The following is a 24816-nucleotide window of genomic DNA, read 5'->3' on the forward strand; positions in this document are numbered from 1 at the left end:
TTTAACATTAAACCCAAATGGAGCAAACAGTTCAATAGGACTGTTCCTTCAAGTTTCACGTTCAGTACTTAAGCCAAATGAGAGTTAATTAGAAAGTTGAACTTGCTATATAGCATACCATTGCCAGGACAGTGTTTTAATTTAAAACTACGGCCAAGTGAAAGAGAGAGAACAAACTTGACTTAATTGAATTGGATTGAAAATTACTATTTTTCTTAAATTTTAAAATCAAATCATGACCAAAATGAGACCTAATGGAAAGTTGAACTCACTATACAGAAGAGTGCTGTTTCCTACCATCTTTTAATTCACTGTTGCAGCTAAGCGTGAGAGAGTACAAAGTTGAAGTGATTTCTTATAAGGAAGGAACTATTTTCCTTGTTTTTTGGCTATATGCCTGATCTAAATAAGAGTAAATAGAAGACTGAACTCATTGAATAGACCAAGACTATTTCCTTATTTTCCTAATAACAAAACCAAACTAATTAGAGGTCGGAAGATAATTTTAATCAGGTTTTTATCTAGTTTTTGGCTACATACCTGATCCAAGTTAGTAGTAAGAAGAAGGAAAAACTCACTAGGCAGACTATTTTTTCATTTTTCGAGCTCGAAATTACACCCAAGAGAGAGCGAACAAAGCTGAATTAATTCGGTATTGGAAGTCAATTTTAATCAGGTTTCAGATTTAAATTTTGGGCCGAATGAAAGTTAATAGAAAGTTAAACACACTAGACAAAACAGGAATGTCCGCCTGAGTGAACTTTGAAGTAAATTTTGAATCAAAATTTCAGACAATTCGTGCAGAAAATTAAATTTATTTATCTAACTAGTGGAGGGCGATTTCTCTCAGATTTTATGTTCATAAATATGCAAAAGCCACAGCATCAACTCATTTTTCGAAGAAATTGGAGGGAAACAAAATTCAATACTTAAAAGCAAATTCTGGAATAAAGTCAGGATGAGAATGAAATTGAAATCATTTATCCCACTGTTAAAGTTTTAATAAATTAAATTTAAAAAAATAGAAAATGGGGTTTACCTTGATAGATATCCCGTTTGACACGGGGTGATACATAACAGGAATATCAGGCCAAATCAAATCATCAGGAAACAAACTCAATGTTAAGACAGTCTTTAGGGTAAAAAAAATACGCTGTGTTTAAGGATTACTAAGACGAAACGACAAAACGAAAATGAACCCACATAAAATATCATATATAAAGTTTTCTGTGAGTGTGAGGAATTTTATATAGAGTAAACCTCTAGACCTTTAAAAAACATTCTTTAGATATTGCATAGAAAGAGCTGACGCGGATACCCACTTGCCCATTTACAGACTCTCCGTTGTGCATTGAACTTTAGCGCCCTATAGGGCCGTTTTTATTATTAAGAGCGTCTACATGTGACGTTTTTAGAACTTTTTACCTTAAATCTTATTGGTGCCGAGTGAGTTACACAGTGGCACAGGGGTGTGTCTATGTCGTAGTGGCAAAGCACTGAGCAGTAATTCTATCAGAACCATAAAGTTCAATATGCTCCAAATAAAATGTAAATAAATCATTATATAAACCAGTCGGCACCGGTACCTATAGATGTCAAGAACCTACTTCAAAAGTAAAGTACCAAATGGAAAATTAAGCCAATATGTGGCTAATTTAGATCGGTCCATTTTATCATTCTGTATTTGAACATTCAAGTAGAGGTCAATGTTTGGCTCGATTTTCCATTTTATACAAATTGTCAAGTAAATAATTAAATTTATTATTTACTTACACTCAATCTGCAGTCTGAGACGTCTGTTCCCTTGAGAAATTGTACTCACTCTCTTAAAAATTGCGAAATATCCCATGATTCCCCAAGAATTTTGATCTCTTATAAGCAATGTTTGGCAGAACCCTGATGTATGGAAAATATCTTATAAATTCCAAATTTTGCATCTGCATCTTGAAGGCGTTCAATACTTTAACGTCAAAAGCCTGGCTGCCTTTGAAAAGTTGCACCAAATGGCTTGAAAATAGGAAAATATTAAATGAATTTTCCAGAGTTTTTTACTACCCTTTAAACCCCGTTTGACGTAACCACGATGTCTGAAAGCTCTCTTGCAAGTCCTAAATTTCGAAGCTGACTCTTCAGGATTTTACAGCCCTTGGAACGACAGGCCTAATTTTTAAGGAAAAATTACATTAATCTTAAAAAACAGGGAGATATTCTACGATTGTTTCAAAACTTTTTAGCCATTTTTAAGTCCCGTCTGGCATTACTCTGGTGTCTAAAAATCTCTTGTAAATTCCAGTCCCAGGCAAAATCGTCAAAGTGCTAAATCTTTAAAGTCAGAGACGTACATGCCTTTGCAAATTTGCATGAAATTTCTTAAGAAATAGGAAAATATTTGATATTTTTTCCTAGAACTCGTGACCCCATTTTTGATCCCCACCTAGCGCCATCTTGGCATCTGAAATCTTTTGTAAGACACGAATGCTGAAGCTGAATCTTCAGAGCGTCGGCCCCGTAAAATTCAGGGTATAGGTACGTTTGAGGAATTGCAGCAAATTTGAAAAATTTAGAAGTGTTCGATAATTTTTTTCGAGTTTGTGTCCCCGTTTTGTTAGTTCTTTTTAAAAAAACAAGTCGGGTTGAGTTGGGTAAAATGATCAAACACCAATTAGCTACCCCAAATGATCCTTTTTCACATATTTTACACATCGACATTCCACACATGTTTTTTTCTGTTTTTTTCTTCCATTTTAATCATTTTTTCTGTTCCGTTGAAGGTCGCAGATTTGTCATCGAGGCGTTTTCTCGCCTCGCCCTTCAATAGAGGGCAAATGTTATTCTCAGTCAGCTTTAACTGGAAATAGTGCTTTAACTGGGAATAGTTAGTTTTAACTCGGAATAGTGAGAATAGCCGTTATATCCAAATAAAACAGAACAAAAACTCATAATCCTCATGAAATGTATAGAACAAATTTTCATCATTGTAATTTTAACGTCCAAAGCCGCTTTCCATTATGTAATATTATTCCAGAGAGATGAACTCGACCAGAATTCCAATTTTTTGAACTGGGTAATTTAACATCATAAGTTCCAAGTGATACTTTTAAACTTCCTGAAGCAACTCCCTAGATACTACCAAGTAATAATATAACTTTGACTGTTAATAGTATGTAATTAGAGCCCGTTTCGTAATGATGATAGATGTAATTTTTGCAAGAGTTTTACGTGGCTCCAAACTCGTTCTGACGAAGTAAAATTGCGGTTGAAGTTAGTTTTCCGGGCAAAACATAAAACCTTATTTTTAATATTTAAAATTTCGCATATTAATTATTTGCATTTTTCTGTATTCGGTCTACATTATATCGTAATGCATTATTTAGTTGGTTAGTCCGGCGCTAACAAAGACATATACAGCCTCATTTTCCCATTAACCGGGAAACTATAATTGGCCACAATAGCAAAAACCCACTTCAGCTTCCAGTCGCTGGAACATCCATTCCAAGCAGCATTTAAAAACGTATTTCTAACATTTGAGCTTTTCATTAGACTGGTTTGGGAAGCCACGTGGAACTAATACGAGTGTTTGTTCTCTTATTTTATTGTCGGTCTTCCTGGATTTTAAGCCGCAATCAATAAACCAACAAACGAATTGTAAGTAAACTCGCAGACACCATCCTGCTTGTGCGGATCATTGCAGGATTATGCTTGACCTAAGGCGATTTTGGACCGATACGAAATCATTTCAGTGGAACTAAATAGGATTTGCAGTAACAGAGGGGAACATGTTCCTTGAGTGAATTTCAATTCTTACGTTTTCAACTACTGTAAACTGTGACTCGCTCTGTTTGTTCTACTGGCAATTATGAACATACAAGTAAGCAAGAGGGTAACTTTGGGCAGTAGAAACGGACTTTGTTTTGATTCCTCGTTTGACCACACTTCCTGCAAGTCCATTGTTTCCATTCTCTCCTTGTTTGTTATTCACAGAGCATCAGTGGTCTCTAACAATGCGATATACAGACAAGTTTCAATCCTCCCTGGCGGACGTCAAACATTGTTACCGCCATAATAGAAATGATTCGAATCGTTGTTATTTTACACCCAATAAGGTTTACATTCCTCTTGGGTCGAGACTTCATTTCAGCAGGTTTCTATTTCGGAAGGGCTTCTCGGTAATCTCGATGCTGACCGCAACGGCTTATTCGGGTATCTTGTGGGCATCGATTACGAGAAAGCCATTCAGAATTGTTTTTGTAATAAAGCTTTCAGTGGGGGAATGTGGAAATCATTTTATTTTCAAATTGAATTGCATCGAGATTCATAGATGAGGGATATTCTAGATCAGATAGAAAGATAGGAGTATAAAGGAACGCTAATGGTGCTCTGCCCGTAATCTGGGGTTCTTCGTAAGAGGCAAATGCATCTTTTCACAAGTCTCTGCAGTTCTCGTGTATTTTGAAAAGAAGAATTGCCTCGAATTGGTTTACATTCTTCCGACGAAATTTAATTCTTCAAATTTTTCCGATTGTTTGTTCCTCCGTCCTGTCTGTCTCTGATTTAGTCCTCCTGTTGCTCGCTTGTGAGGGCAACTTTTTGCGATTTGTACAGCTCGGCGTTTAAATATCAGTTGCGACGTTTCAGTTCTCAGACACCATTGTCAACTTCTTATTTTCCTGTCGCTGTCGTATGGTTTTTTCTTGAGCCCCATAATTTCGAACAAGAACTTGGCGTTCGGGGTGCCGTGAACGCTGCCCCCACAGAGAGCATGCTCGAACTTACGGAGAAATCTGTGTTACAGCTAGCCCTATTCCTTAAGTACCCACCAACTGACCAATATGAACCTCAGAGAGCTTTCACGCGCAACACATTGTTGCGATTTCCAGGTCCGGATGATTTCACCTTATACTCGCTTTCAACGTAAACACTATTTATTAATGTAAAAATTAAACACAGCTTCAATTTGCTAATTGCGTGCATAGTAGCAACTCACTATTTCACTATTAAAACGCTCTATTGTCACTTGTTACAATCGTTTTACGGTTCTAACTGCGCCAGCCTTAGAGCAACCGACTCTCGACAACAGGCCCCTTACATGGGTAAAAAGCTCATGATTAGAAGATTCTACTTCACTACAAACATTAACATAAACAAACATCACCGAATATTCAATATACGTATATAAAAAAAGAGCAATAAATCATTCGTCGAGCCCGCGATGATAACGCCCTTTTTGCATCTTTCGTCGAACGTTTTGAAGTGCTTTGCCAGGTGAACTTTCTATGATTATATGTTCGGTGGCATATACAAAGACCATGTTGTTTTCAACAACATGACTGTTTGCAACAACATCGAACAACAGGTTTTGTTATGTTTGAATAGCATTCTGTCAGATAATTCTATGAGAAGTTCACAGGGAATATTGTGGGGATATTTGAACGACTTTAAAATATTTTTTACCGGACGCCTGGGATGTCCGAAGAGGAAGAGAAGTGGGGGGAGAGGGGACTGAGTTATGAGGAAAAATGTTTTTAGCGTTGTTAATCGCTTAAACCGGTTGCATGACATCTTCAGAATAATTTTCCCGGATTTTACCGCTTCTCTGGGATCAAACACATTGACAAATTTTTAAATTTTTGGACGAAATCCTTAGATGTCTTAAGGAAACGAGTAAAAAGATTTTCTTAAATTTGTAAACCGTTTTCTAGTCAAAAAGTCCGCGATTTCACGTTAGTCTGGGTTAAACGATGTGTCAGACGATATTTCATTGCGAAACTCCTATTAACGAAGTAAATTTCCGCAATAAAAAAAAAATAAAATCGGGTAAGCCTTCATAACCCCCCAGCTCACGTCAGGAAAGAAGAATTTATTGCATGTCAAAATTGAATTTTGATCAACGCAATGGTAAAAAAATTCGCTCAAACTTTTCTTAATGTTTTGTTTTTTATAGCAAAATCTTCCTGATTCCATCATTCTTCCCTGATGATTTATTTCTCCCCATTATTAAGGTCATTAAGTATTAAATCTCTATAAAACCTGCTGCTCTCATATCGTGGCAGGAAAAAATCGGCTTTCAGATTTATTTATTTGTTCCCCCGATAAATAATAAATTACAGGAGTTGGTTTCTTGCGCTGAAAAAATACCGGAAACTTTCCAGGGTTGACAAATTGCCGACGAAGGATTCCGACAAATTTATGAAACAATATCATTACAAAAAGTGCTTAAAATCGGCGAAAGCGTTATCGAGAGAATTATAAATCATCTTCCTCATTCTTGTCCAGTCATTTTATAAAGCTTTTAATACTGGCTGTGGAAATTATACCGCAGAGAGAATCAATGATTAATTGGTCGCAAGGGATTATAGGTTTTTGGCTCAAGTTATGGGTTGATTTGGATTTATTTTGACGGATGGTGTTAAGAAAAGCTGCCGCTTTCTATGGGGATCATTCATAATCTACTGAAATACATTGCAGCAACCTCAATACGAGAGGTATGTATATCATTTTTCTAAACTTTCTAAACTTCTCCGATAAGTTCCTACAAGATTCATGGCGGCAATTCCATTTTACTTCAAGTTTAAAGAAAGTTTTATTGTTATATCGAATATTCTTAGAAGAATCGCATCGGGTAAAACGAAGTGCTAAGTTGGTGAAATTTACAATTCAGCACGGCAACTTTGCCTCCTTACAAAGAGTTGGAAAATTTATATTATTCCAATCATTTCCATTTAGTTCACACATTAGGCCCCGTTGCGACGTCTCCTACTCCAATTACCCACTCAAGCATTAATGGAATATCTCGAGGGCTCTATAGAGTTTAAAAAGCCAACCAAAAACATGCCAGCTTGTATAGTTCGTTTTTGTATTCTCAGGTTTTTGCATAAATTACGAAACACGGACTGCAGGCATTTTACACTAGAACAGCTTTAAATGAATTTGCTGCATAATTTGTACGAGCTTGATTCTCCTTTTATTTTTTATGCTCCCCACGTGTTCCAACTTGCGCTTGCTTTTATCAGGCTACGGAATTTCAATTAACTTGGTAATGTTGATAGGCATGAGAGATGAGAGCTGGGTTTATTACTAGGGACCGATAAGCGATTTTTTTATGACGCCCCTTCTGTCCCCTCAGTGGCCTCAACTTGGTTAGCGCATTTGCAACAAATTCTATTAAAGTTGTGGCCTCATCACATTGATCAGATTCTGACTCCAGCTTTCAAAGATCACCATCGCAAAACACGCCTTCAAATCTTCAGCCACCACATAACCATAGTATCGTCTGTCCTATAGCCTCGTTAAATTATTGATGCAACAGTTATTCAACCAAGAAAACGTATACAATCATAAAAATTTATTATCAAATATAAATACATTTCGAACTTCTTTTAAAACATGTATTTTTTTGTTTTTTTTTAATTCGTTATTATTATTTTTTTTAATAAATTACTCTTAGCAGTTATTTTCCTGAAAGTTTGCTTAAAGTTATCAAAAAAATAATGTTAACAATTCAAGTTGAGATCACGTCTGAAGGAATTTTTTTCATGCCGAGGAAGATTTCAGAAATTAATTTTTCCGCCTGATGGTAGATGCGCCGAATACGCGTGTTCCGAGTAAAAACGGCTCAGTTTCAGGTGAATTAAAGTTTTGCTAGTTCCGGCTTTGAATAAAGCGATTTTTAATTCTATTTAATCAAATATCGCATGCGTGCCCCCATTTATCGTGGAAATATTCGCGAAAGGGGTGCAATACCCCTAAGAAGGACACCTGTAGAAGTACACCTGTGTAACACAAGCAAAAACAGATTACTAATGGTTTTCCCATCTTGCGTTTACAGCCCAAACAATACCTAGTCAAAGCAACAAGTTACTAATTCCATAATTTACACTGCAACTTGAACTAACTCGAATAAATCATCCGCCTCTTAAGTTTGCCCTTAAACGCGACTGTCTAACGTTTTGTAGCTGTAAGTATCTACTGAATCCATTAAGCACATGTTTAGTAAAGCTCGCAAATTTCTTTAACATGAAGGTAATAGTTTCCCTCAATTTGTTACCCTTATGAAAAATAGCCCCTTTCTTGATTTAAGTCTTGAAGTTTCTCTATAAAACTTTATTGCGAATACTGTTTTTGAAACTTCCATGCCGCAGAGACAGGAAAACTTTGCAGATTTCCTGGAAAATATCGATTAGTTTCCTGGACAAATCACTTATTTAATTCTGTTCTACTTTCCTATAAGGGGAAATGAAAACTTCATGCACAGAACTGTGCAAGAAAATCTATCCAACTTACACACCCAAGGGCGAAATCTGTAAAATAGTTACAAGGGAAACTTTTTCGGACTGGATTGCTGCAATTCGTCACGGCATCTATAAAGCGAAACATTTTTAAGCTATTCGACGAGACTCGAACGTAGCGAGAGCAAGCAGGTTAAAAGTTACCAAACAAGTGATCTATTACAGCAAAGTAAGTTAGAAGGTGACCAAGAGAGACAGATTGAATGATATATTTTCTCTGCTGCGATTTTTTTTTTTTTGCTTTATTTGGGTCTATTTTTGTCAAAATAAATTAAGATTTATAGGGTACATTTCGAGCTAATCAGATTAAAAGAGTAAAGAGATTTAATGCGCTGCCGGACATGAGAGATTAGCTCAACTTTAATAAGCTTACACTGATTGACAAACTATTTCGAACATTCCCTATGTATGTTTCAACAATGGAAAGATACGCAAATTATCCCTCTGTCCTAAATCTGTTTCACTCGGAACCCTCCTTTTATAACTTTGCGACTTCAAGTGATGCAGGAAAAATAATCCCTAGTGTTCATATCGGGTGATCTGGGGGATCACGCAGATAGTCCTGCTCTTCCTGTCCAACGGTTAGGTCGGTTGACGTTCAGATATTGACGAGCAACTAAACTAAACCTTCGGTTCTGTTTATCATGAAGTACAGTACTGGCCAAAATACTTGGAACTCCTTTAAAGTTCACAAAAAATTGAAAAGTGGGTGAATGTCATCAAGTTTGTTTTATGTAGTTTTCTTATTAGTAAAGATACATTTCAACCATAAGGAAATAAAAAAATACTTTTTACGAAATTTCATGTTTATAGTAAAAAAATGAACAATAGCTGAACACACTTGTTGGAACCTCGTTAACTTAATAGAAAATCTCAATGTTCAAACAGAAAACAAAAACATCTTTAGTGTTTGGTGCGATATTTCTTTACTTTAACTACTTCAACCATCCTTCTAGAAATTGATTCTATTAATTAAAATGTCGCCGATCAACTTCATGTCAGACTTGTGTGAGCTATTTAAACAGTTTTTCTCCATGTCTAATGTGTACCCCTGTCTGAAACATACGATCAATGGGTTCCCATAAATTCTCTAATGGATTTAAATCCGGACTGTAGGCAGACCACATAACACACTTGCTGTCGTTTTAATCACTCTTTCACTATTTTTCAAGAAGGCTTAGTGTCATTGTGGCGTGGGAAAATAAAGTTAATTGGCATTGATTTAAATGAATGGGGTTTCATTATATTTCTTAATATATCTAGATACATGAATCTATCCAATTTTCCAACAATATGTTGAATGAAACCCCTACCATACCAAGAAAAGCATCCTCACACTAACACACTTCCACCACCATGCTTAACGGTAGATTTAAATATATGTTTTATTTAGTCTTTGTTCCTCTGGATACCTTACGTGCACTATACCGTCCCTGGAAATAAGGTTGTATTTAGATTCATCGCTAAAAAGACCTTTTTTTCAATCTTGAACTTTCCAATGAATGTGATCGAGTGCAAATTGTAACCGTGTCTTGATGATCTTCCGTGAAAGTGATTTTTTTTCTGAACGGAAGCTCTTAGATCACCTTCTAACAGGCTTCATCTAATGCTACTCGATGAAATTTCTGAACGTTCACTTATTTATATATTTTGCAGAATCTTCGATGATGATAGAAACTCATAATTTTTGGCAATGTTGATCATTTTTTTATCCATTCGTCTGGTAGTCTGTTTAGACTTGCCTGCAGTTTTTCCCAGGATAACATGGCCGTAAACCCTAAACTTTTTAATAATACGCGATACAGTATTTTTTCTCACATTTAGTCTTATAGAAATATATTTTTGCAATATTTCTTAAATGTAAAAATGAATAATTCTACTTTTCAAATCGAGTGAATATGATTTACCTTTTGGTCATTTTTGAAAAATAAAAAGTGAAGTATGTAGCAAGACCTTAAAACGAAATAGTCAAGAAAATAATAAATGAACGTAAAAACAGCTTTTAAATCATAAGAAATAAGTTCCAAGTATTTGGTCCCACATAAAAAAATGTTTTTCTTTTCTATAAAAGAGTGCAAGTAAATAATGTAAATACTATATATAAAGTCGAACAATATTAAGGTATTCCTGCTTTACTGTCTTTGTTTACGTTACTTTAAGGGCATTTACGTAAAGACGCAATATTTTAAGTGCCAAGTATTTTGGCCAATACTGTATATGTCAAAGTGTCCAACAAGAAAGCGAGGATTGAAACTGAGTGCCAAGTTTCCGAATCTACTTCGAGAGGAAAATCTCTGGATATTAAAGCTTCCTTACGTCGCGTATGATAAGAGCGAACTTGTTGAGCTTTCAAAATTTCCATGTGTAATCTTCAGTTAACTACAAATTTTCGTGTCCTAATTTGAGGGATCGTCCCCGATTTTGTTTATGACCGCTTCTTCAGTATCACCTCTTCGGACAGGGTATCAGGCCTTCCTGAGATGTGAGTCCTTTTAAAACAGTCACCTTCACAAAGTCTTGCATGAATATTAATAAAAGTTTGGACCTTCAGGGATACTCAGTGGAGAAATCGCGCTTGATACATTCGCTACATTAGTCTTGCAGCTTGAGCATTACCGTGAGCCATGCCGCAGGCCAAATGCATGTTTGCCATTTCTGGGTTGGTAAATTGGACCATTCTAAACACAACCCACAATTTGTTATTCCAGCACTCACATAAGAACTTTTTCTTTTTTTTAAATTTCACATGAAATTCGAATTAGTTCAAGTTGGTTTTATCAATAAACTTTCGCAAAATCCACGATAAGTAAATTTTCTAATTTTGTATGTTCTACACATTTTATTATATATTTAAGATTTTGCGTAAAAACCTCCAGGTTTCGAAGCTTTATCATGCAATCTGCGGATTTTGTTCGACTCGTCAGCTAGAGAATTGGTGCATGACCTGAATCATTGAAATCTGAAATTTATTTTCGATAGTTTTTTTTTTCGGCCATAATTTAGTGTTGTCCAATAATTCCTGAGGTGATCAAATGGTAATTTATTCGCCGAGGAAAGGTCAACGCTAAAGTTTCTAACGCGGTTATATCATTAGAGTACCTTTTGTATCCCTCAGGACGCCCGCAATAAATTTCCAACTCAAATTAGCCTTTCCTCTGGAAAACCGGTCTGACACCTCAAGTAATGTAGTACCATCCACCTCCATTTGTTACTAAATAATCGGACGAAGTAGGCAAATACAGCGTGATTTCGAGCCATGTTTTGTCTCATCGCGACAAAATGCTTCAAAGTAATAAATTGCTAAGTTTCCCCCTGTAAAAAACAACTTAGTCTGTTGTGCATATATTTCAGCTTTGTCATTGAAACCAGGCGGAGATTTCCATATTTGCCCAATAAAACTACGGTTAGTCATTCATTGCCCGTGATTTATCGGGGAACAACTCGAAAAGTGTCCCTTTTCCTGCTCTATTTTATAAAAATAAACCCACCGGTCTTCCTTAGGGGCGACATCAAATTTATTAAAGTCAGGTAGTTCGGATATGGAGGCGATTGATACCACCATTGCCATTTCCCATATTAACGTTTCAGCCAAATTCGGAATGCCCTCAAAATGTCGCCGACTAATCTATCATTCTGGTTGGGTAAGTTATGACGTAAATTGATTGCAGAATCCCGGTTTGATGCAGAGGCATTATTTTAATGGGCCTCAGACACTCTCCTCCCATTAATAACTGGTTTGCAACCGGGCAACCGGTTGGCTAATTAGAAAACCACTTTTCTTTTCCAGTTATGAGCGCGCTACTTTGGAAATTGCGGAGAAAGTGGTTTTTAATGGATTGTGAAAGGTGGGGAAATGTAAATATAAATGGTGGGCCCTAGTCCTTTAAATTTTGTCCTGCTTTTGTGGCAATAGAAGCATTAAATGCCAGGGAATAAATTAAACCAAAGGCAACAATTATTTGGTAATCTGGAAACGGTGTTTTCTCGAAAATATTTGCCAATCCACAGTATGTTTAAGAATGTTTTTCTTGGCCACAGGCACCTAATTGACTTTTTTTTATTGATATTAAAAACTGGAAGCAAATACAAATATCGTTCGCTGCATTTTTATGTATCCACATGTTCAAAATGATATACCAGTATTTGCTTACTTGAATCACTGCTTTGATCACGCCCACAAAAAAAAAAGAAAAAAGTGACAGCTGAAGCCCCCCTATTCGCATTCTAGAGGAGTGTTATTTAGGGTGTGCTCGAATGGCGTCATCCAGGGTACCTCCCTCATGAAACGTTTATAACCAATTCAGCAAAGATATGGGAAAAGGCGGGAAACCTGTAGGCGAACCAGAATTTGAATATACTGCAAGACACGCCCTGATCACACCTAAAATGAAAGAGGGGCGGACAGTATGTGGCGGTCCTCCTAGTTCTATTCTGATGGCCCCTTAAATTCTGTCCTGCTTTTGTATCAGTACGGGCGTTAAATGCTATGGAACAAATTAAACCAAACGCATGAATAATTTTGTAATCTAGAAATGGTGTTTTCTAGGATACGTCTGCTCATTCGTAGTATTTTCGCGGTTTTTCCTGACCGCAGCTCCCGACTCGTTTTTTAAATTGACATCACAAATTGGATGCAAATATATCATTTTCTACATTTTTCATAGAAAATATGTACACAACGTAAATTTTGCCAGGTTGTCATATGTGCACACACACATGTTCAAAGGCGAAAGATTCGTGATTTATCGCATGAAATTATTATTGTGGAAGCGCTTAACAATTTATAATCCATTTATGTGGAAAATTTATTTTGCAGGATTAACGCTCAACTATTTATGAAACATGATTTATATTGCACAATCTACAAGAGCGTTTATGCGAATGAAGCGTGTAATGAAGTGTATGAGGGTGTTGACAACTTCGAATAGTGGGCTGTAAACGCATTTATTATGGTGCCAGTTTCAAATTTTTGAAGACTTCTACAGAGGAAGATTGAGTGGACACTTTTTTCTATCATCCATATTTGTAAACAAATTGCAATCAAATCCAGAAAAACTCCAGAATGATCAGTAATTCCTTTAGTTTCTGTCCCTGTAATCTATTAAATATTTCGTAATATTGATTTTCTCAATGTTATCAAACGAACAACTGCAATTAGTAAACTTTTGGTTGTGGCGGCAGGTAATGGAGATTAAGCGTAGAGCTACATTTACAGTTAAAAGCCAATGAGTACTTTTTTCCAGAATAGTACCCTAGATTAGTGCAGGTTAAAAACGTTCAGAAAAAGCCTTTTATCAGATATACATATATGTAGGATCCGTTTGTCAGATCGCTACAATATTTTGTAAATATTAATTAATAAGTATAATTGTTGCCGTCTGACCAAATCGAGATGCAAATAGGAAGATGTACATTGTAAAGTAACTATAATTTAGGCTAAGTTAGGGGAATAGAGAGTGAGGTACCCTGATGATACGCCCATGTGTATGGTCACTGAGTTCATGTGGTTCGCAGCATTACTGGAATTTTCCCTGTAATTACCCTTGGTCGAGAGCCACATGAAGTAAGAAAAAGTCCAGCATCTCTTTGTTAGAACCAGGAAAGAGGGTCGAAGAACAGTCGACAACGGTTCTGATAAAGGATGGTTCATGATGTTCAAGTATGGCTGGCCACATGGCGGATCGGGGATCGGTCTCTAGTTAGGGTACGCCGCTGGTTTATTGCCCCAGTAAGTAGCATTTAAGGTATTGGAGAAACGGGGACGCGCTCTCTTTTCTCGAGGTGACAATTCGGTGAGGTGTCGGGAGCGTCGTGAAGGAACGCAAGTATCCTCTTAGTTAAGTTAGTAAATAAGCCCCTAATTGTAACAACTCAGTAACAAAACCCTAGACAACTTAAGAAAAAGCCTACATATATGTAAAAGACTATTTAAGAGCTCAAAAAGAAAGAAAATAAATTAAAATTAAAAAAAGAAAAAAAATGTACAAACTATAGAAAAAACTATATTTATTTAACCAATTTAGTAAAGACTTAAGAAAAAAGCGGAAACTTGTCTGTATCAATCAGGGTTTATACACACCTGAAGCCACGCCCGGATCACCTATAAAATAAAAAGGGAACCTTATTTAATGGCCCTTCTACTAGTATTCTGAGAGGAGTTAATTATGGTGATGTCGACTAAAAATACCCAATCTGTCGCCCTTGTATCATCGGCATGAATGAAATGAATGCATTAGAGGCCTTTAGTTCATGAAAGACAGTGAGGTAAGAAAATGACATCACACTAAGAAACCATTCTTAAAAACAATTCCAATAATTTTATCATAAATTCTTCAAGAGTACTGGAACTTCCAAGAACCCTAAAATTTTATGAAATTTCTGAGAACTTTCCATTAATGAGATTATTTCGACATTTGCAGCAACTTCTTCGGAATTTCAATAATATCAAACTGCATGGAATTTCGTAGAACCTCAGGAGGAAGCAAGATTTCATCAGTCTTTAGACTTTCCCAAGTTTCCCGTCTTAGTTGATTTAATCGTCCCTTAATGGAGTTCCAATCGAGAAAAATAAGTAAAAATACTGAGAATAAATGATCGTTTGCCTTATCTCCTAATTTTGCTCTAAATTTTAAACTTTCACCATAAAAAATATTTCCGCCCTGAAGGAATATCTGAACTATCAAAGCTGGAGTTCGATATATTTCTAATTTTGCTAAAACCTTCGAATTGTCAGCTATTTATAAAGCAGCCACCTATATTCCTCCACGTTCATTTTAAACGAATGCACGTACTTCTTCCTACGTGCGATGCCTTGAGGTTTGCTGATACATGGAAAGAATCCCTTAATGAAAATAGAGTATATCGAAAAAAGATAGTTTCTCCATCACCACGAGAAAGCCCTGTTTTTCTGACATTTATGGGCGTAAAATATTCCATTTAGAAGAGATATCCGTGCACAGAACGGGGGCCAAATCTGTGGCGAAATAAGTCGTCCATTCGAATACGACAGAAGCAAATTTTCTCGATCGAGCATTCGTCAAAGCATAAATAATAAAAATGTGTTTTCGTCCCCAGATGCTCTAAATTATAATAGGACAGTGCACCATCTTTAGGGGAAAGTTCTCCAGATTCAATTATCAGCTTTTCAGCTGGCTGTATTTTAAACCCGTGAACTTTAACAAATTTATTCTCACATTTGAATAATATAATCTGGTAGGGGCTTTGGTATCTAGAAAAGCCAGCCGTCGGTCTTGAAAAGGACTTATGGAAGACAGCTTTAATCGGAGGGATATTGAGTTTAGCAATGATTGGAAAACCAACTCTCAAACTATTAAAGTTCCTGGCTGCAAAAGCTCTTGTTCTTGCAGGAATTATTATTATAGCAAACTTCAGAGGGCCCCAGTAACATAAGCAGCACACGATTTTATCTTCGGGCGCAGGAATTAAGCTGCAGTAAACCAGGTGAAATAAAATATCATGATAAAGCGAGGAAGTTGAAAAATGTAATATCTAGTTAATGTGGTGCCTTTGCGAGGAAACAGCTTTATGGCCTTCTTATTTTTATGACTTTAGTTCCAGACCCTTCTAAAATGCTTTCTCGGAGATTTTGCATTTGTCATAGTTTTTGTCATCAGGCCACGAAGCGTTCAAATTGGAATGTAGATGGGTTTTTCTCCCATGCCTGATTACGATTCACCACTAATAGTTTCAAGTTACGTGCTGCATTGCACGAGTTAGAAACTATGGCAACCGGAACTTTATAGCCCCAAGTTTCAATAGTTCCAAATTAAATTAAAAACGTACACGGTACAAGTGATCTTACAGGGCAAACAGTAATAGTTTTCCAATAGTTCGCATCAAAGACTTATTTCCAACTCGGCTTAATCTAGAGTGCAAATTTCGCATATTCCGTTCATTTTCCAGGGCGCGGATTTAGGAGACTAATTTAAATCCATTTCCCTATATTCTTTCATTAAGCCCTCGCGAATTGTTCGCAAATCCCGGTAATAGAAAATGAGCTCAGAGACTTTGTATGCACGGATTAGGGTCTAATTAAAAGTCGTACGCAGAACTCAATTCCAATTTGCTTTCAAATTAAGATGTCGGTTGGATATTAACGGAATATATGGGCATGGCTCCGAATCCAGCGAAATAATGCTAACATGAAAGAAATTCATTTCAATGGAGAGGAATGGAAGTAGAGTCGAAAGAAGAAAGATTGAACGTAAAGTGGTCGCAGTCCTATCATGGGTCATGTTTGAACTGCATATTTATCTGGTCCACAACTGACCCCGATACTGGCATACTTACTACAGATATATTTTCCAACATCAAAGAGAACTAACAATTTTTCAGTGATACAGTTTGGCAAAGATTATATTGGAAATTCTTTTCGAGTCGGTAATTTTTTCCACCACAGTTGGCGGTGTACAACGCGTATGTTTGGACGCTTTAAATGGCCAACAGGAAAGGGGTGCTTCAAACGCGACTGTTAGACGGAGTTCAGTAAATCCTACAGTCAACATGCGGAGAACCGTTGGTGGAAATACCTAATACTTCCACAGGGTCCGCTCCTCGAGCTCAACCGTGAGAATCTTAGTAACCATAAGAGGTAAGACGTTGGTTAAATATGGGCAAAGTTGCGTAATTTGGATTTAGAGAACACGCCGATTCTTATTTTAACTAATCCCGTTGACTTTCGAGAGTATTGGCAAAGAAGCGGCTTCATTTTTCCCTCAGGACTTTTGACGAGATACTTCAAAATGACTGACACTTTGTTATTGTTACTTTTCCTCTTCTGCCACTACAATATGTCACATTTATTGTAACCCGACGTTTCGATTTTCGCCAATCATCATCAACTTTGCTTTTTCACGTTTCTGAGTTTGGCCTTCTTTGCTGATCACGATCATGTATCACTTGTTAAGATCGTGTCGTCTTCACGTCAACTCAAGTCAGTGCCAATTTCAAGTGAAGAAAACGAGATAATAATGTTAGTTATCATAATTGCACAAGTCCGGTGCGAAGCTGCTGGAAGCGGGCATATGAGCGGAGCATCACTGACACAAATATTAAAGTAAAAACAAACAGACAATTCAAACAGACACAAGTACACAGAATGTGATGTTCAGGTTGGTTGAAGGTTAACGCAACCACCATGAATGATCACTTAATGGGATTACGAATACCAGAATAATTAACGGTGACATATCACTCTAATTCATCAAAAATTGATGGTGTCTTCCTTGAAAAAATTACTTCTTTGATATTGACACGTGATTGTTTACAAAATAGTGCGAATTTTTTTACTCAGTTTCCATATAACTATCTGCAAATTTTCGGGACCGTGGAGTGAATAGGGGTACTATAACCCAAAATACAGTGAAAAATATATTGAATAATATAGTGAAACCTAACCTAACCTAATCATAACCCAAAACTAGCATATGTATTTTATTTGTTTTCCACTTATGTTATGCTTGTTTGTATTTGGATGAGAATGATTTGATTAGGTTTGTTTAAGTTTGGTGAATTTGGCTATAGATAAAGAATGGGAGTTTTTGTTGAATGCGGGAATAGAAAATTGATCTACTCCCTTCCCGAAGAAGTGTCAGGCGGTAGACCCGGAAAGGATGCAGGCGAGGAGATGGAAGGAGTTGAGTCTGTCAGTACCCTGCAGGATACCAACCCGACACTATGTGAGCACACGAGATCGCTTAGTGCCAAGCCCGGATGTCTAGAAGCAGATTCTCTAATCCTTTATAATAAAAAAGGGTGCGGCTACGGTTACGTTACGTTGGCCTAGGTTTCATTATATTATCGATTATATTTTTCACATGTCTTTTTTTGTTTTATTTTGCCCCACTTAGTACTCCAATTCGCTTCACGATCCCAAAACCTTGTAGATACTTATATGGACAGTAAGTTAAAAAATCCACAATTTTTTAAAAAGAATTACGTATTACAACATTAAAGAAGTAATTTTTTTCTAAGAATAAACTAGTAATTTTTAAAAGGTTAAAGTGATACTGACCTAAATAAACTGTTTTTGTCCTTTCCATGAATCAGATAGCCTTGAATATAGATCTACATCTGAACGTACGTATTTGAGTCCGCCCACAAGCAAACAATAACTTTGGGGTATAGGATTACAGAGCCGATTTTGATGATGTAGCCTACTAAATATGAAACTAAAAAGATATTCCTCGAATTGACTGCTTTTTGAAATAAATACAATCCATTTAAATTAAATAGAAAATGTGAATACAAATATTAATGGAAACATTACTATGAATAATGTAATATTGCAATATTAATTAGAATTAGCAAATACAGCAGACGTTCGATAATGTGAACTAATTAAAACCAAGTGTGGTTCACATTATCGAAATGTTTCCATTAGCGAACGTAATTTAAAAATTCAAAGATTTATTGAAAGAAACGTTTAATACTAACATACCTATAAAAAATTAACAAATATTCTTTTATTGTAGTAATAAGTAGTTATTAATTAGAAGAAAAATAATCAGCAATTTTAGTCTGCGTAAATTTGCGATTAGCATTATCTTCCAATGCCTGAGCCCGTAATTTACGAAGAACTAAAATATCCGCGTATGACACTTCTTTTCTTTCAGCCCAATCTAAAGCTTCATTAAATATATGTACAGCTTGGGCATCAGTCACCAAACTTTTTGCTTCAATGGAATCGTCTTCATCATTCTCACTGTTCTCATCTTTAGTAGCATCATTCGTTAGTTTGTCCTCGTTCCAAATATTAATATCAGCTGAGGTACAAACAGTGTTAGGATTCACTACTTTCAATAAATTAACAACATCCAATGATGCACTATTGACAATAGAGTCAACGCTGGATAGCAAACGTTCTCTAATTACACTTAAGGGAACATTCTCTTCTTCATTATCTTCATCATTGGTACTAAACAGCTTATTCCAACATTTTGCAATAGTTTCCTGATTAAGTTCACTCCAGGCCATATGTAAATCTGTGACAGCTTCTCTTAATGTTACTTTTTTTAAAGCATCAGATATGTTTTGAGGATTCTTAGACAAAACAGATGAAAGTAAAAACTTTCGATAGTACAGTTTTGTTAGTCTTATTATATTCTGGTCCATTGGTTGAATTATTGATGTTACGTTAGGAGGCATGTACATAACAAAAATTGACCCATCTCTGCTCCTCAGTTGTTGTTCTGGAGGATGACATGGTGCATTATCCAATAGTAATAACGCTTTTATTGGAAGCTTCTGTTCTTTTAGGAAATTTTTTACCTACAAATTGAAAAACATCTTTAAATTATGCACAGATCATTTGTGTTTGTTTATTGTTATACCTGAGGAACAAAGCGCTTATGAAACCATTTCAGGAATATACCGCTAGTCATCCAGGCGGTTTTTGAACAGTCATAATCAACAGGAACTTTAAAATTTTTAAATGATCGTGGATTTTGTGCTTTTCCTATTACCAATGGTTTTATCTTGTGTGAACCATTAGCATTAGTACAGGCCAAAAACGTTATTCGTTGTTTTTCTGTTTTTATACCCGGAGCAGATTTTTCATATGATGCAGCGTAAGTTTTCTCTGGTAACATTTTCCAATAAAGACCACTTTCATCTGCGTTGTAAATTTGTTCCATTCTTAAATCTAACTCTTTAATGATTTTTATCAATTTTTCTTTAAATGGTTGTACTAATTGTGGTTGTGCTGATAATTTTTCACCAGATATAGATAACAGTCGAATTCCATATCTTCCTTTGAATCGTTGCAGCCAGCCATCACTAGCAACGAAATTTTCAGTTTCTTTCAGTTTTTGATTTAACAATTTAGCTCTCTCTTTAAGTATTTCGCCACTAATTGGAACATGATTTTCCCGCTGTTGTAAAAACCACTTATACAGAGAATTTTCCATTTTGGGTGCCTTTGCATTTTTTAAAGTTCTTCTATTTCCCGGTCCTCCAAATGTATTGCACGTTCTTTGTAAAAGTTGTCTTTTCATGCGCTTAATTTTGCAAATTGTTGCTTTTGATACACCATATTTTTTTGCTAATTGTGTTACTCCAGCGCCTAATGAAACTTCTTCTATAATTTTCACTTTCTCACTTAATTTTAAACATTTTCTTTTATACGACATGGATGCCATGATCGTAAAAATGTATTAACGCATGCAATGTATTGGTTGTTATAACGTATGTATAAACGTGTTCTAAACACCATCTACGACTGGCTTGGTTTGCCAGGTTTGTCGTACTTTCTTGCAAAGGTGAATCCCCAACATAAATCGGCGATTCACCGTCGCAAAAAGTTGTTTACGTCATCGAGCGTATACATTGTTTACATTATCACGTGTTCCGTTTGATGCTATAGAACGAAGTATGTGTTTACATTAGCGCAAGTTTTAGTTATCCCATATTTACGTTATCGAGCGTCTGCTGTATTAACAAACATTAGTTAGTTAGGAAAAACGTTTTGGATGTGACTGTCTATTATAATTTTGACCAAAACAGTCCTTTTGCAAAAATCAGCAGTAGTTTGTCACCATATGGCGAGGACATCAGTATTGATATCTTTTTTCCATTATCTTGATATCCTGGTGAGACCTTTTCCCTTGTTTTTCACTGTAGTCACCCAAATTGTCAAAAAAATTGTACAAATGGCTATGCAAAAAATGCAATTTTATATTCATATTAGCTCTTAATTATTTAAAATTTGCAAGCATTTCGTCGACTATTTTAGAATATGCTAGAGCTTCGTGATTCCCTAAAAAGTTTTCAATCCTTCATACACAGCTTTTCCATATTTCCGAGTCAACTTTAGTCATGTGATTTGTAAAATCAATATTGTTTATAAGACTTCGAATATGTGGTCCATCAAAAATGCCCGCTTTCCATTTTTCCTTACTAAGGCTAGGAAATGCTTGACAAGTCTATTTGCATTAATCACCATTCTCATCCAAAATTTTTGCAAACTCTTTTATGAACCTAAGCTTAATATGGGGTGACATAAATTTTTTTTCTCGACTTTTTTATGGTTAATGAACGATATTATACTTTTCCCACAGTCATATTTATTCTGAGCGGCCAGACTTCCGTACTGTAATATTCATTTTTTGCACGACTGTCCCATATACAAAGAAAACTGGGGTATGTAGTGTAACCACCTTGCTGACCCAATAAAAAATTCACTATTTTTAAGTATACACACACTGGCTATTGATGTTGACTGTTTAAGCTCTTCTCTAAAACAAGTTTGATATTTTGATACTATTCCTTAACTTTCGCTGAATGAGCTATCGAGATCGAAGCTAATTTGCTTCTATTATGCATTGACACGTTTCAAACTTCTTTTTGACCTATTTATAAAAAGCCGGGAATTTTCAGTTCGATAATCTTGAAAGCTCATTAAGTTAGAAAACCTTGGAGTATTCTCACAATAAACGTTATTGTTGTCTTTAGTAAAGTATAGGGGAATATGTTCCTCGCTAGTCCGATGAGAACTCATTGAAACGTCAAGTTGAAAACAACGCTTTTCTTTACGTCTTGACGTAAACAACTCAGCTGATTTCTTCAACAAATTTAAATCTCGAATCAAATTGTACATTTCAATTTGAGATAAATCCTTAGGTGTGGAATTATACTTTTCAAATTCACTTTCGCTGGTACGAGGATAATCCCAGAAGTACCTGACTTTCCACTTAAAAAAAAATTTTGGAAAATATTACATTATTTCTCAACATAGATTCCATTGAGATTAAAAAACTTTTCCCAGCGATGTTCTATGACTTTAATACCTTGTTTACAGTAAGAAGATTCAAAAGTTTCAAAATAGATATCAACCTCGGACTCCACCTCTTCATTATTGGCAAATCTCTTTCCACCGAGCTATTTTTGAATAACCTGAGGAGGCTAAATCTAGCGAACAGGGTGGGTGAGTAAAAATTCAAAACAAAATTTATTGATTTTGGCCATCTCGATGGGAGAAGTGTGGATTGGTGAGTCGTCTTAATGAAACATTTTCTTTTTCGTCGAATGTGGTCGCTTTTTCCTAAATTTTTCGTTCAAACGCAGCAATAGATTTGTATAATATTCTTTGTCCTGTAAAAATATAGCCAATAAAAAGTATTTCACATTTATCCCAAAAAACTAACGTCATCTCGTTTTCTGCAGGCCGAACCGTTTTCTCCTTCAGTGAAGCCGATTCTCTCATTTGAGTCTATTGTTTTGATTGCTCTTTTATGTCAGGTGTGAACGATGGACCCATTTTTCATCCATGATTATGAATCGACGTAAAAAGTCGTTTTTATTGTTGCAAAACTTTGCCAAACACGCGCCTGAAACATCTTCACGGTGCTGTTTTACTCCATCTTCTGTACAGCTTTCTCTTATCCAATTGTTCAGATAAACTGCGTTGTACAGTATTTTTTAAAATAAGCATCTTCCTGTATAGTTTTTTAGATTTTCACCGCAATTTATGGAGTGGTCAGATCTGGAGTGTTAATGGGTCGACCACTGCGGAGTTAACGTTTACACTTTGCCACCCAATATTTTACAGTTTTTAACGAAGGACCAGATTCCTCCAGAGTAAAATCTAACTTTGCTTTAATTTTGGATAGAATAAGACCTTTCAAAAAACAGTATTGAATCGCGTATCGATGACCAATTTTTTCCATGTTCACAAGATCTCTAAAAGTGTTCACTAGAAACGGCTCCAAAAAACAAACACAAATCAATGTAGCTCTCTCAAACTTTAAAAATAACCTTTTTGAAATTAGATCTTTGTAAAATAGGCAAATTAAAAATAAATCGTCATCTATATGTCAGGTCGGGTACTTCTAGGACTATTCTCGTACTTTGGCAACATCACAATCAACATTTGATACGGTACTGAATACAGGCACAGGTAAATCTTCACCATGCAGCGTTGGTGGTTTGGCCGATTCAATGCTTGGATAAATCCAAGATCGCTTTTTATATCAGCTGATACTTTTCGCATTTACGGCACAAAAGAATCAATCATCAAAGTGGTTTCTTGGTTCATGCTATGTCGTTCGAACGCCAAATGGAAATCGTTTTCATCCTTCTTGACCCCAATAACGAAGCGATTCTACACAACTTTTGCAAATTTTGTCTAACACCCATATTTGTCCTGTTGTCTACCTTTCCCCCAAAATATGCTTCATATACTTCCTCTACTAAATCACTGATATTTCTTCGCTGCTTTTCTATTTATGACAAATGCAACAGAAAAGGTCAGGATTATTGACTCAAAATTTGCGTGAAGAAATCATATTTTTTGGTAATAGCAGCTACGCTCAATACCAAAAAGAAATTATATATTAATACTTATAGCAATCAAATTTTTTAAGCGTAGTATGATAAGTAAAATTTTCAAACGCTAATAAATATTTCTTTTTATATCCTGTCAATAAAACACTTTATCGAGAGTAAATACGTGATAATTTATATTTTTAATGGCAGTGTTTACCTTGAGAACCAGAGTGAATTGAACAACTCAATCTTATTTTAACGAATTAATAGATTTTAGTGAATCTAAATTCATTTAAAAAACAAACAACGCCTTTTTTTTATGTAATTAGGGACTTTTGCATTTCATTGCATATCGTCATAAAGCTTAGTTATGTATCGACGCCACTGGGCTGAATTCGAGACACTGGAATTTTTCTCTTCAATCCTGAACTTGCCGCTCACCACCTTCGACCAAAACGCGCCAAAACAACATTTTTTAGTGAATTATAGTGGTTTAGACGTAGGAACACGATACATCGTTTTTGAATGAAATTTAATTACCTTTCAGGGCATTTCCTGATATACAGCGTGTTTTATTTAAACAAGCGTACTTTAAAAAGATTTAGTATGTAAACGAGAAGGCATTAATTGTAAATTACCCTGGACAAGGGAGATTTACTTTTTACTCATGGGAGTAAAATGGCTCTTTTCTAAACAATTTCCAAAATTTCCGCTTTTTGTGAATTCAAATCGCATTGTATCAAATACTTCATTAGGGCGTTATTTTGAACCCAAAAATTAATAGCATTTATTAATATTTCGAAAGCCCCTTGAGATACGAGCTATTAAACAAAATTTATCGAAAGGAAATAGGAAACTTAAGCTTAAAATAATATATAATGTACATCAGCTAATATACAGTTAGGTGCAGAACTGAATCAATACTTAGAAAATTCGTATTAATGGTGGCATAAACAAAATATCTAACAAGTATTCAAAGGAAGGCTTTTATTTTCAAAAAGTACATTAACATTAACATTAAAACCATACAAAACATTTGCCGAAAATAAATAGGGTACATTAAATAATCCTAAATAACATTGGTTCAGTTTTGCTCCACTAATATTAACATTGAACACTTTGGTCGACATTGACACTAATATTTGGTCCAGAGACCTTTAGCTTTTTTAACAGCTAGTAGACGTCTTGGCATGCTTTTTGTTAGTGTTTCACAGAAATCAGGTGGAATTTAATCGCATATCCTCCGTTA

At 35.6% G+C, this 24816-nt stretch overlaps 2 protein-coding genes across 3 annotated transcripts in view; one reads left to right on the top strand and one right to left on the bottom strand.

Annotated features, from left to right (window-relative positions):
• Positions 1-24816, top strand: part of LOC136340501 (lachesin-like) — a 60050-nt gene that overhangs the window by 11466 nt on the left and 23768 nt on the right. The window lies entirely within an intron of this gene.
• LOC136340680 (jerky protein homolog-like) lies at positions 18748-20648 on the bottom strand. Its single transcript, XM_066284920.1, has 2 exons — positions 19637-20648; positions 18748-19574 (listed from the first exon to the last, which is right to left on the bottom strand). The coding sequence occupies exons 1-2, from the start codon at positions 20441-20443 to the stop codon at positions 18792-18794; spliced, it is 1590 nt and encodes a 529-aa protein (XP_066141017.1). The 5' UTR covers positions 20444-20648; the 3' UTR covers positions 18748-18791.

Source organism: Euwallacea fornicatus, chromosome 8, assembly GCF_040115645.1.
Source record: "Euwallacea fornicatus isolate EFF26 chromosome 8, ASM4011564v1, whole genome shotgun sequence".
NCBI lineage: Eukaryota > Metazoa > Arthropoda > Insecta > Coleoptera > Curculionidae > Euwallacea > Euwallacea fornicatus.

Bases quoted from the DNA above. Each gene is read 5' to 3' on its own strand.
- LOC136340680 (XM_066284920.1), bottom strand. From the start codon at position 20,443: ATGGCATCCATGTCGTATAAAAGAAAATGTTTAAAATTAAGTGAGAAA. The intron at 19,575-19,636 runs GTATAACAATAA...TTCAATTTGTAG, and splicing joins ATAAGCGCTTTGTTCCTCAG to GTAAAAAATTTCCTAAAAGA.